Source organism: Orycteropus afer, unplaced genomic scaffold, assembly GCF_000298275.1.
Source record: "Orycteropus afer afer isolate SDZICR_OR568_19922 unplaced genomic scaffold, OryAfe1.0 scaffold00008, whole genome shotgun sequence".
Classification (NCBI taxonomy): Eukaryota; Metazoa; Chordata; class Mammalia; order Tubulidentata; family Orycteropodidae; genus Orycteropus; species Orycteropus afer.
Window position 1 is genome coordinate 24,920,192 of NW_006921595.1, and position 15,793 is coordinate 24,935,984.

Here is a 15,793-nt window from a genome sequence, read left to right on the forward strand (position 1 = left end):
GTAAAATACACCCAGAATTTAGAGTGCTAAAAGACTTTACATGAAATCTTACTCTCTACCCTGATAACATCCCCATATGTCTGTTTCTATGTTTCATTCCTGTGGGTTGTAATGAAGTTAAATAAATTCTGCCACAATTTTTGGCTGTTATTTATAAGGCTTTCTTCATATGAGTCTTGAAATCCTCTGCCACTTTGTCAATAATAGTATTTGTGTTTTATAAATTACTACAAATATATACAAATAATAATAATTCATAACCATATTTAAGCACATAAAAGACATTTTTTTTCTGTTTATAAGTACCTAATGAAATTGTTTCATTTAATTCCAGGCTGTGTTTTTTTGTTTTTTACTGTTTTTCTTCCTGTGCTCAAAATTTTCATTTAATTTTTCGTTTCCACAGAAAAGGCCAATGTAGTCAAGCATCCTCCAGTGGCTATTCTGCCTCTTGGGACCGGCAATGATCTAGCAAGATGCCTGCGGTGGGGAGGAGGTAAAGCATCTACAATAACAAAAGCTCAAAAAGTAGAAACACAGTCTACCTTTCTTCACTGAATGATAACCTCCACATGATTTTAGGAAATATAATTGCTGTCAGATATATAGAACGTAATTTTGTACAATAGTCTAGGAAGAGGAACAGATAGCAGACAGAGATAGACTGTGGGTGTTAGATTTTAATTTCATACTAATTAACTTGACCTTGGACAGACAAGTTTCCAAAACTCTCTAGTTTTTGGTTTTCTAGCTTGAAAAATGTGATAACATGGATTAACTTCGGGTTGACATTAGTCAAAATTGATTGGATGGTAACTGGTAAATGTTCAGATGTTTATTCTGTGAGCTGTGTGGTAAAACCACAAGGAAAAAAAAAATGAAAAACTAGTGAATGACTTGCCTAAGAGTACATTAATTAATTCTTTTTTTTTTTTTTTTTTTTTGACACACACTTTATGCATGGAGGATTTCTATGGACTTGAGATACAGGGTGGGAAGACAAAAAAAAAAAAAAATCTGCCCTCAAAAGAACCTTATAATTTGATGTGATGTAAAGTCATATGTAGGAGCTCTGGGAGCATAGTGCCTAAGACACTTGACTGCTAACCAGAAGGCTGGTAGTTCAAACCCATCAGCCACTCCTCAGAAGGAAGGTTGGGCAATCTACTTCCATAGTGATACTGCCTCGGCAACCCAAGGAGGGGTTGCTATGAGTCGGGCCAACTTGACCGCACAAAACAACAAAAAAGTCATGTAAATTGTGAGACTTTCTACTAACAAGTAAATATACAAGTGACTAAAAAAATAATGAAAGACTAAGGAGATAGTAAATGAGGTGAAGACTAATGACTGGATAATCAGACAGTTACATACAACTAGGGGTGGACTTATAGGCAAAAGACATATCAAATTCGAGGGACCAGAGGTGGTAAGGTCTTTGACATGTTCAAGAAACTGAAAGTGGAAGACTGTGGCTGGAGCAGGGTGAGTACTTTATTCACATTGGGAATTCAACTGTTTTCAAAATATTTTATTCCTTAAACTAAAATTTGAATATTTTCATGTGAGGTCTTAAAAATATTTTTGGGAATCACTGATAGGCTTTGCTTACCTGAAGATCACCGAAGAAAAAGCCTGTTTACTAAAGAAGTAGGAATTGAATGTTAAGTATTTTTGGTATCTAAACTCAGAAAAGTTTGGAAAGTATCTACTAATGCAATGACAATCAGCCCTTGGGGAGCTTGTTAAAAATACAGTGGCTGGATCCTGCTCTAAATAAATTGGATGGAATTCCCTGGGCAAGTGATTTTCTTTTCAAATGAACTCTTTAACACTAATTTACAACCAAGTTTGAGAACCATTGTTCTATGGATGTCTGACCAACTGATGAACTGTAATCTGTGTATACATTAGACAGGCAGATTTGGAGATACTACAGTTAAAAGCTTTTATATAACTTTTTTGGAATTTCAGTAAGGATATAATTAAATAAGAGTATTACGAAATATCGAGCTATATCCTGGAATCTAGAGTTAAACAGATAAAAATGTAATCATTGCTTATGAGATGCTTGTATTTGCCAGTGTCATACAAGGTACTGATTCAAACAAAGGGAAACATGCATGTATCATCTTGTGTATTTTTTCTGAATTTTTTTTTTTTTGATATTTGAAAATAAACATTTTTACTTTTGTCTCCAAATTAGCAAATGGCTTAAATCTCAAATTTGTAATAGAAATTCCATTTTTAGCATATTATAATCATACTATTATAAAACTAATAGAGTAGTATGTAATGCTTTTCTTATTATAAAAGCTATTCATGTTGTTATTTAAAGGCATAAGAACTGTAGTATATGTCAGAGAATATGCTAAGGATGAATTCTCTAGTATGTACTGACATTGATCTAGGTGCTGTATTCTATGTTTTTGGTAGCTGCTGTTGAATTGATTCCTATGCATAGTGACCATATGTACAACAGAATGAAACACTACCCAGTCTGGCGCCATCTTCAAAATCATTGCCATACTTAAGCCCATCATTGCAGCCACTGTTAATCCATCTCATTGACCCTCTACTTTACCAAACATGATATTGTTCTCCTGGCACTGCTTCCTTTGACAATATGACCAAAGTACAAGAGCTGAAGTCAGGCTGTACTCGTTTCTAAGGAACATTGCAGATGTACTTTTTCCATGACAGGTTTGTTAGGTCTTCTAGAAGTAGATCCAATATTTTTTACCAACACCGCAATTCAAAGACATTGATTCTGCAATCTTTCTATTCATATAGAAAGCTCTAATATATGAGACTACTGAAAATACCATGGCTTGGCTCAGGCACACCTTAATCTTCGAAGTGATATTATGCTCATTAACTTTTCAAAGAGGTCTCTTGCAGACTTGCCCAAAACAAATCATTTGATTTCTGGACTGCTGATTTCCCTGGGTATTGATTGGATCCCACTAAAATGAAATCCTTGACAGCTTCAATCTTTTCTCTGTTAATCACGATGTTGCTTTTTGGTCAAGTTGTGAGGATTTTTGTTTTCTGTATGTTCAGGTGTAATCCATACTAAGTCTTTGATCTTCATCAGTAACTGCATTAAGTCTTCACTTTCAGTAATCAATGGTTTGTCATCTGCATATCAGATTGTTGTTGAGTCTTCCTTCAATTCTGATCCCATGTCCAGCTTCTTGGAATATTTTTCAGCATAGAGAATGAATAGTATGGTGAGATGATACAACCCTGACACACATCTTTCCTGATTTTAATCATGTAGTATCCTCTTCTGTTTGAACGACTGCCTCTTGCTCTTTGTATGTGTTTCTTATGCACACAATTAAGTGCTCTGGAGTTCCAATCTTCACAATGTTACTCATAATTTGTTATGATCCACACAGTAAAATACCTTTGCATAATCAGTAAAATATAGGTAAACATCTTTCTGGTATTCTTTGATTTCAACCAAGATCCATCTGACATCAGCAATGATATTCCTCATTCCATCCACTCTTCTGAATCTGGCTTTAATTCTTGGCAGCTCCTTGCTGACGCACTGCTACAAACATTTTTGAGTTATCTTCAGCAAAATCTTACTTACATATGTATTAATGATATTGTTTGATAATTTCTGCATTCTGTTGGATTACTTTTCTTTGTCATGGGCACAAATAAGTATCCCTTCCAGTTGATTGGCCAGGTAGCTTTCATCCATTTGTTGAAACATCTCAATGGGGTATTTCATTAATTCCTGGAGCCTTCTTTTCATCAATTCCTTCAGTGCAACTTGGACTTCTTCTTTCACTACCATTAGTTCTTGATCATATGCTACCTCTTGAAATGGCTGAACATCACCCAGTTCTTTTTCTCACTGTGACTCTGAGTATTCCATCTTCTTTCAATGTGTCCTGCATCATTTAATCTTTTGTCCACAGAATCCTTCCATATTGCAAATCGAGGCTTGAAATTTTTCTTCCGTCCTTTCAGCTTGGAAATGCTGAGCATGTTCTTCCCTTTTGATTTTCTGACTCCAGGTCTTTGCACATTTCATTATATTTTATTTTCTCCAGTTTCCCTTTGAAGCCTTCCCTTCAGCTCTTTTACTTCATCATTTCTTCCATTTGTTTTAGCACTCTCCATTCAAGAGCAAGTTTCAGAGTCTCTTCTGACATCCATTTTGTTCTTTTTTTTCCTTTCCTGTCTTTTCAATGACTTTTTGCTTTCTTCATGTAGGGTGCACTTGATATCATCCCACAACTCATGTGGTCTTCAATTATTGGTGTTCAGTTTGTCAAATCTATTCTTCAGATGGTCTCTAAATTCAGGTGGGATACACTTAAGGTATTTTAGCTGTCATAAACTTGTTTTAATTTTCTTCAGCTTCAACTTAAACTTGAATATGAGCAATTGATGATCTGTTCCACAGTCAGCCCCTGATGATATTAAGCTTCTCCATCATCTCTTTCCACAGATATAGTCTATTTGAATCATCAGTGTATAATACTTGTTTCTGTTGTTGAAATAGGTTATTTTCAGTGAATAAACCATTGGTCTTGCAAATTCTACCATGCAATCCATGGCATCATTTCTGTCACCAAGGCCATGTTTTCCAACTACCAATGCTTATTCATTATTTCTAACTTTCACCTTCCATCACCAGTAATTATCAATACATCTTGATTGTGTGTTTGATCAGTTTCAGACTATTGTTGTTGTTATGTGCCGTCGAGTCGGACACGGCTCATAGCAACCCCTCCTTGGGTTTCCGAGGCAGTATCACTACAGAAGTATATTGCTCAATCTTCCTTCTGAGGAGGACTGGTGGGTTTGAACCACCAACCTTCTGGTTAGCCTTCAAGTGCCTTACGCACTTTGTAGGGGTATGGATATTATTCTATCACTGACAACATTGTACTTCAAGATAGAGGTTGAAATGTTCTTTTTGACAATGAATGCATTACCATTCTTCTTTAATTTGTTATTCCCAGAAGAGTAGACTATGCGATTTTCTGATTCAAAATGTCAGTACCAGTCCATTTCAGCTCACTAATGCCTAGGATATCAATCTGGATTGTATAATGAGGAAATAAATAAATGGCTTCCACTCTTTTTGATATTATGTTTTCATTGAATAGAACAATAAAATATGTAATTACAAATGGAGATCAGAGCTATGGAAGAGTCAAAGAGTGCAGTTATAATAAACATCAGTAGAGAACTCCTAAGCTACAGTGGTCAAGGGAGTGTCTCTGAGGACATAAAATTTAAGTGGGACCCAAAACATAAGAAGGAAAGAGAAAAGTTCTTGTGTTGGAAAGACTGTGTAAAGACTTACTGAAGCAGTCGTGTGGTAGTAGTAGATATTATGGGGAGTGAGGGGTTTGCATAGTATGCTTTTGTGGAGATAATCAGGAACAGATAATGCAGGGACTTGTTATGTTAGGAATGTTATTTACTTGGATTTGAAGTATAAAGTGGAACTTTGAATTTGTTTCAGAAACAGTGCCATAATGGTATTTATGATTTCAAAAATGTATTTAAATTGTTAAGTGAGAAATAAACTGGTGAGGAAATGTGAACATGTGGAGAACTATATAGTTTTCCACATGAGAACTTCTGTAATTATCCTAATTAGAGGTTTAAAGGCCAAGACTACTCTCCTGTCATTCTCATTGTAGTCTAGTCCATTCTGACTCATAGCAACTCTGTAGGAAATGCAGAGTTGCCCCATTGGGTTTATAAGACTAATCTTTACAGAAGCAGACTACCATATCTGTCTCCCAAGGAGTATCTAGGAGTATCTGTTAGATTTGAACCTCTGACCTTTCAGTTAGCAGCTGAGCACTTAGCCACTTCTCATTAAAGCATGGGGCTAATATAGCATTAACACAAATGAAGCCAATAGACAAATTGGAGGTATGCTGTTGAGGATAGAACTGATAGAATTTGCTAGTGGATTGGGAAGATGATTTGGGGAAAGTGAAGTATCAAGGGTAATGACAGAATGTCCATGTTGAGCAATTAAGTAAATGAAAATGCAATTTGCCAGAGTTTACTAGCAAAGAAAGATGCTCCGGAGTGTGATTATTTCTTCCAAGGTGTATAACTTTAAGCAAGTTTCTTAATCTGTATGTGCTCCAGATTTCTTTTCAGAATTTGGAGAAAATAATAGTGCCTGCCTTACATAGTAGTAGTAGTAATTATGCTTAAAATGTGTGAAAGAAAGTAATTTATTCAAACAATAATCATTTGGTCCATTTAAGTTAGTGGAATATATAACTTTGAAACATCTTTTAGCAAGAAAATATTTTCATATTTTGGGAAATGTAGCATTATAAGAAGGTAGTATATCCTAGGCCATTTAAGAAATACTTCATTTGCATTCATCTTGCAATTTTTTCCAGCAATAATTAGTCTCTCTGGCAGAAATTTAGGGAGCTCTAGTAGCGTAGTGCCTAAGGCACTTTGGACTGCTAACCAGAAGGCTGGCGGTTCAAACCCACCAGCCAATCCTCAGAAGGAAGGTTGGGTAATCTACTTCCGTAGTGATACCACCTCGGAAACCCAAGGAGGAGTCACTATGAATCAGTTCCGACTCAATGGCACATAACAACAACAAGAAGCAGAAATTTAAAGATTATTGCAAGCAAAACCCTGATTTTTGTAAAGAGTAAAAAGCCAGGGATTTAAACAGAGGATTTAAACATCTGTTGACATATTTATTGTTTCTTTTCTCTATCTGATTTCATTTGTTAGAAATTTCTGAGTTTCTAGATAGACTCAGCCATTATGACAACATCATACCATTATAAATAAAATGATTAGTAATTGTACTTTTATTTTGTTTCTTAACACAGAATGATTATAGACTCAAATCAAACAGTAGAAGCAATATATCACCATTCATTTGGGGGAAGTAAGCTTATGCTTATATATTTAATGTGGATTTTTCTTTGTTAAATTCTGATTTTCTTGAGTTCAAGAGTTTCATTAATTATCATGTGTCACTATTTAAGAAGCTTGCATATAGATACATACAAAGAAGTAGAGCATAGGTAATTGTGAAATGGAGGGCTGTAGTTTGGAATTCTTTATCTTTGTGAATTAATTCTGGATTATATTTGATTCTCAAAATAGAATTATTCAGTGCATATCTGATTCTGATTTACTTGGCTAGAATGATGATTGATAGCAGAGTTTTTTATACTTTGTCATAAAAATCTTTGAAAATACATCCAATGGTAAAGATCTTAAGCTGAGGAACCCTACTACTATCTTGTTGTTGTTGTTGTTATGTGCCGTCGAGTCAAACCCGACTCATAGCGACCCCTCCTTCATGTCAGAAAACTATCATGCTTATTTTTAAACAATAGTGGAATTTGAAAAATAAGCAATATACTTAAATGTTTTTTAGTTAATTTCCTTGGCCAAAAATTATGAAATAAATTTGGGGGCTGTTTGTTCTCCTTAAAATAAATAAAATGTTAAGAAAAATAATACATTGAGGATGAAGGTAGAATTATTAAGAAACACCTGAAATATAAGTAATTGGTAATTCTTTTAGTTTTATATTTAACCATTCAATGTTTTGACAATGACTATAATTATACATATATATGCATATTATTTTTAATATTCATAGATCATGTGACATACCTACTAAAATAATAATTAATGACTTTTATTGTTTTTTTCCTCTGTACATTCATTGTTAATTATCTTCTTTACTATCTTTAATTAATAATGCATATATATATTTTTAACCTCTAAGATATGAACTGGTAATTGGTTGCAAAAGAGCTATTTATAGTCTGGATACTTAGCACTCTAATAGTTAATTGAGCAAATACACCTTAAATGTAATTTATTCTTTTTACAAAATATTATCATATTAGAGTACATATTCTTCATTCTTTTTCAAAGGAGAGAAATATAAGTTATAAATTAAAGCTAAAAATAGAAGAATGAGTATAAGAAAATTATAGATGAGTTTTTATCTTGTGCTACTACTTGCTTAACAATTTTATTTTTTGGTTTTAGAATGATACATGCATATACATATGTTCAAACATATGTAAACACACCATTTGTTAGTTATATATTTTTCTCAAGATTTTTTTTTTCCACTAGGTTATGAAGGTGAGAACCTGATGAAAATCCTAAAAGACATTGAAAACAGTACAGAAATCATGTTGGACAGGTGGAAATTTGAAGTCATACCTAACGACAAAGATGAGAAGGGAGACCCAGTGCCTTACAGCATCATCAATAATTACTTTTCCATCGGCGTGGTAAGATTTTCCACTAAATGTTGTTTTTTACTTGTCCTAGATAATTGCTATATGTCAATCATAAAACTATGAAAATATACTGAATATATTTTAATTAATTTTTCTTTGTGTCAGCTAAACATTTCTTCTAATGAGTGATAATAAAGCTTATTAATTTATTTAAAGTGTTTTAGCAGAGGGAAAAGTTTTTGTATATTAAACAAAGGAAAGAAAGTATTTTTTTTTGTGATTGTTTTAACCATCTGTGTTGCTAAAATGAAGCTTAAAAGGATTTATTACAATATAGTTATAAGCTTGAAAGTGTAAGTTAATACTCTATATTAGTGAAAATGTGAAAACATTGAAATTAATTTTAACTTACTTTGATATCCTTATCATAATGTCATATAACTTACTGAGTTTTTACATATAGGCATCATTTTTAAATTTTTGTTAAATCTAAAGTCTACAAAAGATGCTACTACTCTCGTGATTAATAAGTCAAAAGGGAGACTTTTCACTTCATTTCTATTAGAAACTTATAGTAAAAGTAAAATATCATTTGGCAATTGAGTTATGAAAATTTTCATCATTAAGGAATTAACAACATTACCAGTTATTGTGTATATATTTTAGACACTAATTATGAATTCTAAAAATATATTATCTACAACATTACATTCATTTTAATATTTTACTCATGAACTTGATTCCATGAATTTAGAAGTCAAGCTACCTGAATAAGAAAACTAGTTCTGAGCCTTTGAGCAATTTTTTTATTCTGAATTGTTTTGCTTTGTTTTTCTAACTTATCTGTACCATGATAGTTATCATTTCTTTCTTATATAATTGTAATATGATAGTACTGTAAAAGACCCTGAAAGAGTGGTCCATAGTGAAGGCAAAATTACTGTTTTTTTTTTAATATAGTCACAATTATTATTTGTAAGAAAAATGTGTATTATACCTTGGTCCATGTAAGTTACTTTATTTATATTAATATGAATAATAGTATTTTAAGGAGATCTAGTGGTATAGTGATAAAGCACTTGACTGCTAACCGAAAGATTAGCAGTTCAAACCCACCAGCTACTCTGTGGAAGAAAGAGGGGGCAATCTATTTCTGTAAAGATTTATAGCCTCAGAAACCCAAATGGGGTTGCTATGGGTCAGAAATAACCCAATGGCAGTACATTTGGCTTGATTTAAAAGTATTTTAATAGCTTTATTAGAGTATAATTTACATACAATTTAATTCATATATTTTAAGTGTACCTTTTAATGATTTTAATCAATTTATTTAATTTTAGAATATTTTTATCAAGAAAAAAATGAGCCCTTATGCCCATTTTTAATCAATGCCAGTTCCTTCTTCCAGTTCCAGACAACTAATCTGCTTTCTGCCTCTAAAATTTTCCTTTTCTCAGCAATTCATATAAAAGAAATTATACAATATGTAGTCTTTTGCATTTGGATAATTTCATTTAACATAATGTTTTTTTCCTATGAAAAATATCAGTAGTTTATTATTTTTTATTTCACTGTATATATCACCTATTTATCAACTCACCAATTGATGAGTATTTGAATTGGTCCTAGCCTTTGCCTATTTATGAATAATGCAAGTCTTAATAGAGTTAATTTTCCTAGTGAATTTTTTTGCTTTAATTATGGTACTTCCACTCCAAAATTTACATTTAGTTATTTTATAGTTTCTTTCCCTGTATTGGTATTTTATATTTAGTAAGTTATCATGATCATACTTTCCTTTATTCTTTAAATATGATTTCCTTTAATTCTTTTGAAAAGTTTATAATCACTGCTTTAAATTCTTTCTCTGCTAAGTCCAACATCTGGGCTCTATCAAAGACAGTCTTTATACTTGATTTTTTTTTCCACATATGTTTCTAAGTATGTCTTGTACATTTATATTTTTTAGCATACCTTGTAACTTTTGGTTGAAAATTGGAAATTGAATATGTAATATATTATAACAACTAAGGATATGGGTCCTCTGATAGGGATTATTTTTGTTCCCTTGTTTGTTCAGTGACTTGCCTGCACTAATTCCGTGGAGTTTCTCTTCCCTGCAGTGTGTGAATTCTGATGTTTTTGCTTTTTCTGTTTGTTTAAACATTTGACCCATTAAGACTTTGTTCCTTTGACATTGTATCTGTTGTTTTGTTTTGTTTTTTTGGAGAACACATGTACAGTGTTGAAGTCAGTTTTAGTTTTTACTCTCTGCCAGCACCTCTTGCATCTGTTCTGATGACAAAAGACCTCACATTTAGCCAAGGATGTATGGATAATTAGAGTCCTCTTTAGTTTCTTCTGAGAGTGTGCAGTCATGCACATGCATACAACCTTCTATATTGATAAGCAATATGTGTAAGCTTATCAAGGACCTTTATGGCTGTCTCATTTCCTAGATCTTCCTGTTTAATGTCTGGCTAGTTTGCTGTTGGTTGTTTTCCTAAACACTTTTGCAAACTCAGGATAGCTTTAATATTGGCCTACTTCAAAATGAGTAAACAAAAATATGCTAGTATACTAGAGAATAGTATGTTAATAGTATTTAAACTCACTTTATTTTATGAAGGAGAAAATATCAGTTACTTTGGCAATTCATTTAAGAGAACCTCAATTAAACTAACTACTCTACTGGAAAATTATCCTGGTTGCCACAGGGAGAATGATGTAGAGGTTTATAAAGTGGAGGTAGAGACTAGTTTAGAGTATCTTCTGGTAGAGCAAGAGGAAGGTTATTGTGAAATAAGAGATGCATAGCTATTAGAAAATTGGACATGCTTAATATATGCATTCAAATTTGAATTGACAAGATCTAGGGAGTGAAAGGTAAGGAAGTATCAATACTAATCCTGAGATACTGCAATTTAACAGTTAAGTTTTGCCAGTTATTGAGATGGAATTGATTGTAATTGACACAGAAAGAGGATAAAAAGACACTCTGTATTTCAGATGTAAATTAGTGGAAATGACAGGGCCATGCTGAATATTTAAGTTTAGATATAAGAAGAATGTCTCAACTGGAGATAAATTTAGACTCACTGGCATATTTATTGTTTATCTATGGCAGCATAGTACATCATCCTAAATGTTGTGGCTTAAAATAACAATTATTTTATTATTACTCACAAATCTGCAGGGCATTGAGTTTATGATAATGGTGGTGGGATATTTTGGAAAACAATAGCAATAATGGTGGCACAACATGAAAAATGTCATCAGTGTTCCTTATGGGTGGTGAATGCAGTAATGGATGATATAATATCTCTCTTCCTACCCTCTGTATATGGAGTATAACCAAACTCACTGCCATCAAGTCAGTTCTGACTCATAATGACCCCTTCTTGGGTTTCTGAGGCAGTGAGTTTGGTTTGGTGTGTAAAACTTATAGACAACAGTTACAGATGTAGGATATAATGGCTATGTCTGGAAAGCATTACTTGGGAAGACAAAGAAAAGAAGTTTAATTGAAATTTGATTAAAGCAAATGTGCAAGAGCAAATTGAATACATTTAAGTGATAAAAGAGATAAACCAAACTTTCAGGAAAATAATTGTAAGAGTATTCTGAATACTTTAATAAATTATAAATATATAAAAACCACAAAAAAACCAAACTCACTGCCATTGAGTCAGATCCAACTCATAGCAGCCCCTCCTTGGGTTTCTGAGGCAATATCACTGTGGAAGTAGATTGCCCAACCTTCCTTCCAAGAAGTGGCTGGTGGGTTTGATCTGCCAGCCTTCTGGTTAGCAGTCATATGCCTTAGGCACTATGCCACCAGAGTTCCCGTAATTATATAGGGACTGTAAATATGTGTTGTCGTCATTATTGTTATGTGCCATCGAGTCATCTCCAACTCATAGTTCCCCCTCCTTGGGTTTCCAAGGCAGTATCACTACAGAAGTAGATCTTCCAATCTTCATTCTGAGGAGTGACTGGTGGGTTTGAACTGCCAGCCTTCTGCTTGAGGCTTTTTTGTTGCTTAATTGTGATTTGGGTGAAAGTTTTCAGAGCAAATTCACTTTCCATATAGCAATTCACATACACTTTGTCTTATGACATTGACTACAATTTACCCCCATGCTACAGCTCCCCTCCTGCTTCCTCCCCATAGTTACCTCTTCCCTGTATGCATTCCTGCCCCCTGAGCTAGCTCCCTGTGCATAAACAGCCCTTCTTTCTCCCATGATTGTTCTCTCCAAGGAGTGTATCTACCTCAGGTAAATGTTCAACTCATATGCCTGCCTTTTGTTTGGCTGGAAGCCACAGGTATGGGTTCAATTCCAGACCTGAAGAGCAGCTAGGGGCCATAGTTTCAGTCGTTCCACCAGGCTCTATCAGACCAACAAACATGGCTCCCCCCTTTTTCTATTTGCAAATGATTTTGAGTTTTGTTCCACATTGTTCTTCCTCTTTATCCATGATCTACTCCATACATCCCCCTCTGAGTGGCTGACAGTGGTAGCCAAGCACCATTTAGTTCTTCTGGTCTCATAGTATTTAGGCTGCTGATTGCATGTTGTACCAGTCTCTTGGACTAATTGTTTCTAAGAATCTTTGGTTTTCTTCATTCTTCTTAAACTGCCAGCCTTCTGGTTGACAGTCAAGTGCCTTAGGCACTATGCCACCAGGGCTCCCATTTAAATGTATTGTTGTTGTTGTTGTTGTTATGTGCCGTCGAGTTGGACCAGACTCATAGTGACCCCTCTTTGAGTTTCTGAGGCAGTATCACTACGGAAGTAGATTGCCCCATATTCCTTCTAAGGAGTGGATGGTGGGTTTGAACCGCCAGCCTTCAGATTAGCAGTCAAGTGCCTTAGGCACTATGCTACTAGAGCTGTATAGGGAACTTAAATAAAAGCTTCTCTGACCACAGTGTAGTAAAGCTCCAAATAAAATAAGTGAAAAATATAAAAATAAACATATTGAGGCAATTTAAACATTTCTAACAAGCATTATTCAAAATAACTTTCCACTTAAAATGGAAATAAAAAATGAAATAACATTATTTAGGAGGTAATAAATATATGTCAAGTTCATATTAAAATCCAATAGATGTTGTTACATTGTGGGAAATTGCAGTCAATGTCATGAGACAAAGTGTATGTGAGCTGCTGTATGGAAAGTGAATTTGTTCTGTAAACTTTCAATCACAATAAAAATTAAAAAAAAAAAAAAATCCAATAGAGTGTGGCAAAAAATTCATATACAGAGAAAGAACATAAGATTTTATTTTTTTAATTATGTAAAATAAATAAGTAAACATTCAATCACTAGAAGAAAAAAACAATGAAATGAATACAAATATAAGGACACAATTAACAGTTATAAGAGAGGAAATAAATTAACTAGGAAAAATCAAACAAAATTTTAATATAAGTAAGTCAAAGCTTTTCTATTTCCTAAAAAACAAAAAAGGAAAAATAAAGAAAAACTTTGCAGCTATTTTTCAATGGAAAGAAAATATATGTAGCATGATATATTGGAATATACAACCACATCTGTGAGCAAATAATCCAAGAAGCTAGACTATATGGAGAAGAGCATGGTGTCAGGTTTGGAAGAAGACTAATTACCAACCTGAGATATGTAGACAACACAACTTTGCTTGCTGAAAGTGAGGATGACTTGAAGCACTTACTGACGAAGATTAAAGACTATAGTCTGAAGTATGGAGTATATCCCAACATAAACAAAACAAAAATCCTCACAACTGGACCAATAAGCAGCATCACAATAAGTGGAGAAAAGATTGAGATTGTCAAAGATTTCACATTACTTGTTTCCAAAATCAACACCAATGGAAGGAGCATTCAAGAGATCAGATGATGTATTGCACTTTGGTCATGTTACCAGAAGGGACCATTCCCTGGGGAAGGATATCCTGTTTGGTAAAGTGGAGGGTCAGCAAAAAAAGGGGAAGGCCCTCAACAAGATGGATTGACACAACAATGGGTTCAGGTATAGCAAGGATTGTGAGGCTGGCACAAGACAGAGCAGTGTTTCTTCATTCTATTGCACATAGGGTCATTATGAGTTGAAGCCAACTCAGCAGCACCTAACAACAACAACATGGAAAATATGTAAATATAAAAGTATATCATTTGAGGAAGTATGCCAGTAAAATTTATTATGTAGTAAAAAAGAATATTTTTCCAACCAATTATTAATAGCAGATATTTTCTGAAGAGAAAAAATGGGTCAAATCTAATCTTTTGCTTTTCAAACTTGGGTTAATATCAGAAGCACCTAAAGATGTCAAAATGCAGATTGCTGTTTCCTACACTTAGGTTTTCTTTTTCACTAGCTCTGTTGTTTTTGTTAGGTGCCATTGAGTTGTTTCTGACTCACAGAGACCCTATGCATAGCAGAATGAAACAGTGCCCTGTCCCACGCCAGCTCCATGATCCTTGCTATAATTGAGCCCATTGCCGCAGTCACTGTGTCAATCCATATCATTTAGGGCATTCCTCTCTTTCATTGACACTCCACCTTACCAAGCATGACATCCTTCTCCAGGGAATAGTCCCTTCTGACAACAAGAAGAAGGTGTTGTTGTTGTTGTTGTGTGCCATCGAGTCGGACCTGACTCATAGTGACCCCTCCTTGGGTTTCCGAGGCAGTATCACTACAGAAGTAGATTGCCCCATCTTCCTTCCGAGGAGTGGCTGGTAGGTTTGAATTGTCAGCCTTATGGTTAGCAGTCAAGTGCCTTAGCCAGTATGCTACCAGAGCTCCCAAGAAGAAGGTAGGTGAGATGAAGTCTGGCGACTCTTGCTTTCAAGGAACATTCCAGCTTCACTTCCTCCAGGATACATTTGTTAGTTGTTTCAGCTGTCCATGGTACTTTCAGCATTCTTTGCCAGGACCACAAGTCAAAAGCATCAATTTTTCTTTGGTCTTCCTTATTCATTGTCCAGCTCTCAAATGCATATGAGGTGATTGAAAATACCATGGCTTGTATCAGGTGCATCTTAGTCCACAAGGAGACATCTTTGCTCCTCAGCACTTGAAAGACATCCTTTGCAGCCGATTTTCCCAGTGCTATCCATCATCTGATGTCCTGACTGCTGCTTCCAATGGCTTCAATTGTAGAACCAAGCAATGTGAATTCTTTGACAGCTTCAATCTTTTCTCCATTCATCGTGATGCTAACAGATCCAGTTATGAGGATTTTTGTTTTCTTTATATTGAGAAATATTCTGTACTGCAGACTGTATTCTTCAATCTTCATCAGTAAGTGCTTCAAGTCATCCTCATTTTTCAGCAAGCATAGTTGTGTCATCAGTGTTTTGCAGGTTGTTGATGATCTTCCTCCAAACCTGATGCCGCGTTCTTCTTCATCTAGTGCAGCTTCTTGGATTATTTGTTCAGCATACAGATTGAATATGGTGACAGGATACAACCCTGACATACTCCCTTCTTTTTTTATTATTATTATTTTTTTATTTTGATTTGGGTGAAGATTTACAGAGCAAATTCACTTTCCA

At 34.3% G+C, this 15,793-nt stretch overlaps 1 protein-coding gene across 1 annotated transcript in view; it reads left to right on the top strand.

Moving 5' to 3' along the window:
* Positions 1-15,793, top strand: part of DGKB (diacylglycerol kinase beta) — a 913,416-nt gene that overhangs the window by 335,499 nt on the left and 562,124 nt on the right. The window contains exons 18-19 of the mRNA XM_007946219.1: positions 407-496; positions 8,134-8,294. Coding sequence (XP_007944410.1) covers positions 407-496; positions 8,134-8,294 — 251 coding nt within the window. The remainder of the gene's footprint in view (positions 1-406; positions 497-8,133; positions 8,295-15,793) is intronic.